Source organism: Orycteropus afer, unplaced genomic scaffold (genome assembly GCF_000298275.1).
Source record: "Orycteropus afer afer isolate SDZICR_OR568_19922 unplaced genomic scaffold, OryAfe1.0 scaffold00123, whole genome shotgun sequence".
Lineage (NCBI taxonomy): Eukaryota > Metazoa > Chordata > Mammalia > Tubulidentata > Orycteropodidae > Orycteropus > Orycteropus afer.
Window position 1 is genome coordinate 5,679,725 of NW_006921710.1, and position 5,076 is coordinate 5,684,800.

The following is a 5,076-nucleotide window of genomic DNA, read 5'->3' on the forward strand; positions in this document are numbered from 1 at the left end:
GAAGACCTATCAAGGTATTTTAAAAACTCCCATCAGACGACTCTATCAGGGAAGAGAGAACCAGGTGGGGTCATGAAGAACCGTCTCATCCCCATGCTGCTTTAGGGACTTTAGGGACTTTTCTGGAGCCAGTAGCTAAGGACAAGACCCTGAACACATTTCATCACTGGGAGAGAGAGGAAAACCAACAGGTTTTCCAAGTATGGCTTGGCAACTCCATAGTTTCCATAGTAACAATTAGGACTCCTGGCCCAAGCCAGGTGGCCTCAGACAGGAGGAGATCGGGAGCGAATGGGAGAGCTGGTCAGGTATGTTGTGAAGGGACCATCTCCAAACACATTGGCGTATGATGACTTGAGGAACTGGACGTAGTTCTGCATGCTGCGATTGGTGCTCTCCGACTGCTCCAGGCGATCTTTCAGGTCTTGCAGTCGGCTCTGGTAGCGGCGGTCCGCCTAAGAGGAGAAACAGTGAGCGTATGGGTCAAGTGTAGTGGGCACAGGCAGAGGTCAGGTAGTCTCTCTTCCCTATGACAGCATTAAGCCACTGAACAGAATGGTCCATTTCACTTTTCTGTCTTCTCCTACACTGGGTTTCTTCACCTCTGATCTCCATATTCCCCAGAACCTGGCCTTTAATCTGAACTGTGTAATCCCCTAAAATTATATACAAAACTGAAGATGTTTTTGGTATTTGAAGGGGTGGAAAGTACCATAACCGTCATCAGATTCTGAAAGGGGCCTGCCTCAGAGCCAAAAGAGGTAAAAACTAGGGTAAAAAACATTCAATGAATATTGGTTGAATGAGAGATTATATGGTTATGATTAACTTAAACAGTTCAGTCATACTGCCTAGGTTCTCTAAGACTCAGTTTCCCTATCTGTAAAATGGGGATAAAATTTTAGTACTCAGCCCATTTAAAACACCCAACTTCCTAATAATCATCAAGTCTAAGGCATTAAGAAAGAACAATGTGAAAACCTTGCCTGCCAGGAAGACCAGCAGAACAAGCTGAGAGACTAATACCAGAGCCAGGAGCTAAAGCATCAAGAGATAACCAGCACCAAGTTGAGTCTCCCACAATGGGACACTATGCAACTGGGAGCCTTGCCAAGCCCCCAAGGAGCAGAGCCACACAAAGGGCATCAATACCAGTCAAGGGTGCCACTGGAGGGGGTAAACTGTAGGCCTAGCACAATACAGACACAGGCGTCCTTTCTTTTCTTTCCTTCCAGACCCAACAGAAGACCTTGCGCCAAAGGAAACAAGAAAAGAAAGAATGGACCAAAGACCCTCCCTTACGCAGGTCTCTTGAACCCTGGGTAAGCCTGAGCTCAGGGGAAGAGAGGAAATGAAATTAAACTGATCAAACATATGGAATCTTAAAATAGAACCCAAAATAATAAAATACTTAGCAAAATATTTAACAAAAGAAGACAACGACCTGTACTCTAAAAACTACAAAGTATTGTTGAAAGAAATTAAAGAAATAAATAAATGGAAATACATTCTGTGTACATGGATAGGAAGACTTAATATCGGTAAGATTGCAATACTCTCCAAATTGATCTAGAGACAACACAATCTCTAGCAAAATCTCAAGAGGCTCATTTGCAGAAACTGATAAGCTGATACTAAAATTCATAAGGAAATTCAAGGGGCCTAAAATAGTCAATCATGAACAAAGAACAAAATCGGAAAATTACTTCCCAATTTCAAAATTATTATGTGTGGTAGTGGAATATAGATGACATATATATCAATGGAATAAACTTGAGAGTTCAGAAACATACTCTTACATTATGGTCAACTAATAGTCAATAATTCAAAGGGAAAAGAAGTCTTTTCAACAAATGGTGCTGGGACAATGGGTTATCCAAATGAAAAGGAAGTAGGACCCTTACCCTACATCCTATCCAATAATTAACTCAAACTAGATCACAGACCTAAATGTAAGCACTAAAACTGTACAACTCTTAGAAGAAAGAATAGGAATAAATCTTCATAATCTTGGGTTAGGAAATGATTTCTTAGATGTGACACTAAAAGCACAGCAGACAAAGAAAAAATAGATAAACTGGACTTCATCAAAATTTAAAATGCTTGTGTTTCAAAGCATACCACCAAGAAAATGAAAAGACAATCACAGAATGGGAGAAAACATTTGCAAATCATTTATCTGATAAAGGGCTTGTATACAGAATATATTTAAAAAACTCTTACAATTCAACAATAAAAAGAATACAATTTTAAAATGGGCAAAGGATTTGAATAATTTCTCTAAAGAAAATATAAATATGGCCAGCCAGATGCTCAACTCCATAACCCATTAGGGAAAACGTTGATCAAAACCACAATGAGACACCACTTCATACTCACCAAGATGGCTATTATTTAAAAAATAAAAAAGGAAGAAAAAAACAAAACAAAACAGGTATTGTCCAGGATTTGGAGTAATTAGAATCCTCATATACCACTGGTGGGAATGTAAAATAGTAAAGCTACTTTGGAAAAAAGTCTGGCAGTTCCTCAAAAAAGTTAAACATAGTTTTCATATGATCCTACTAGATATATAAACACTCCTAGGTATATTACCAAGAAAAATGAAAAAGATGTCTACACAAAAACTAGTATAGAACAGTTTGTGGCAGCTTTGTTCAAAATAGCCAAAAAGAGAAAATAACCTTAATGTCCATCAGCTGATTAATGAATAAACTAAATGTGGTATATCTATCTATATAAGGAAACATTATACGATCATAAAAAGAGTGAAGTTCTGATACATACTACAAATGGATGAACCTTAAACATATTATGCTAAGTGAAAGAAGCCAGTCACAAAAAACCCCCACATATTGTATGACTCCATTTATGTGAAATGTCCAGAATAAACAAATCCATAGAGACCTTATTCATGGTTGCCAGAGACTGGAAGGACAATCTGGCTAAATGGGTATGGCGTTTCTTTTTGAAAATATTTTAAACTTAGGTTGTGGTGAATCCTTCACAATTCTGCACATATACTAAAAAATATTGAAATGTTCAATGTGAATGAGTCAATTTTATGTTATGTAAATGATACTTTAATAAAGTTGTTAAAAAGGGAGAGGAGGTGGAGTCTGCCCGAGGTACCCTTAAGAGATAGGAAAGTGTTTGAAGAAAATCATGACATTTTCATTAAAACATAACCACACCTTGCCCTGCAAGAGCCAAGAAAGCTAAAAATCTTAATCCTCCCCTCTCTTTTCTAGCTCTCTACCAACCAGCCCAACTCACATCATCACGGCTCCGCCGCAGCTGGCTGAGTTCTGTTTTGGTTCTGCTCAACTGGGTCTCGAGGTCCAGGATTTTGTTCTGGGCTGCTCGCTCCTTGGAGACTGCCTGCTCCTTGGTTTGTTCCACCTGCATGTGGACACAGAAGTAGGGCTATCCTATACAGTCGTCAAAACAGTTTGGTACTGGTACAATGACAGACACATAGACCAGTGGAACAAAATTGAGAATTGAGAAATAGATTTATCTACCTGTGGACAGTTGATCTTTGACAAAGGACCATAACCCATTAAATGGGGGAGATACATCCTCTTCAACAAATGGTACTAGTAAACTATATCCATTTGCAGAAAAATGAAATAAGATCCATAGCCTATACCATACAAAAAAACAAACTCAAGATGGATCAAAGACCTAATGTAAAACCCAAAACTATAAAGTTCATCAAATAAAATACGGACAAACTTAGGGCCCTAATCCATGGCATCAACAGACTATCAAATATAATCCAAAATGCAAGAACAGCAGAATATAAACTAGATGAATGGGACCTTCTAAAAATTAAATTCTTGTATGCATCAAAAGACTTCTCAAAAAGAGTACAAAGAAAGCCTACGGATTAGGAACATGTCTGACAAAGGACTTATCTCTAAAATTTATAGAAAACTCCAACACCTCAACATCAAAAAGACAAACCATCCAATTCAAAAATGGGCAAAAGACATGAACAGACAGTTCACCAAAGAAGATATTCAAGCAGCCAACAAGCACAAGAAGCAATGCTTGCAATCATTAGCCATTAGGAATGCAAATCAAAACAACAATGAGATGTCATCTCACCCCAACAGTAATAGCAAAGTTCAACAAGACAGAAAAAAAACAAATGGTGGTGAAGGTGCGGAAGAATTAGAACTTTCATACACTGCTGGTGGGACTGTAAAATGGTACAACCACTGTGGAAAATGGTATGGTGCTTCCTTACAAAATTGGAAATAAAATAGCATTTAATCCAGCAATCCCACTACTAGGAATATATCCTAAAGAGATGAGATCCAGAACATGAATAGATGTATGCATATCCATATTCATCACAGTACTTTTTGTAACAGGAGAAAGATGGAAACCACCTACCCATCAATGGATGAATGGATAACCAAACTACAGTACATATATACAACAGAGTATTATGCAACATTAAAGAATAATGAAGAATCCTTGAATCACCTCATAATGTACGTGGATGAACCTGGTGGACATTATGCTGAGAGAAGTAAGTTAATTACAGGAGGATAAATGTATGAATCTGTTATTATAAAAAGCCAGGAAAGGTTTACACAGGGAGGACATTTTCTTGGTTGATTACCAGGGATGGGATAGGAAAGGAGAAAAAAATGCTAGCTAGAAACATGTGTTGATTTGGTGAAGGGAAAGGCAATACAACAAAAGTTTGTGACCAGTACAGTATCACTAAGGAAAAGGAAGACAAAGAGATGAACAAGAGGTCCAGACAACAAAAGCAAATACTATCACATACACAATACTACATTATCAGTAATAACAGACACTAATCTATAGGCGGATACATAGGTAGACAGGCAAGATGATCAGGTTTGGGTAAGCAAATGAGAATATACCCACGACCATACAAAAGTTTGGCAGGTGATATTCCTATATACTTATTTGTATGTGTTACAAAAATTTCTTTATACAAGGCCCCAAATCCATTAAATGGGGAAGAGAATGTTTGTTTAATAAATGGTGCTGGCAAAACTGGAGATCCATTTGCAGAAAAATGAAACAAGA

The 5,076-nt window shown here is 37.8% G+C and overlaps 1 protein-coding gene across 1 annotated transcript in view; it reads right to left on the reverse strand.

Moving 5' to 3' along the window:
- Window positions 1-266: 266 nt before the first annotated feature.
- The window catches only part of ODF2 (outer dense fiber of sperm tails 2), a 39,093-nt gene continuing 34,283 nt past the window's right edge, over window positions 267-5,076 (reverse strand). Inside the window, exons 20-21 of the mRNA XM_042781456.1 lie at window positions 3,277-3,402; window positions 267-455 (exon numbers count right to left, since the gene is read on the reverse strand). Of these exons, the coding sequence (XP_042637390.1) occupies window positions 267-455; window positions 3,277-3,402 (315 nt within the window). The remainder of the gene's footprint in view (window positions 456-3,276; window positions 3,403-5,076) is intronic.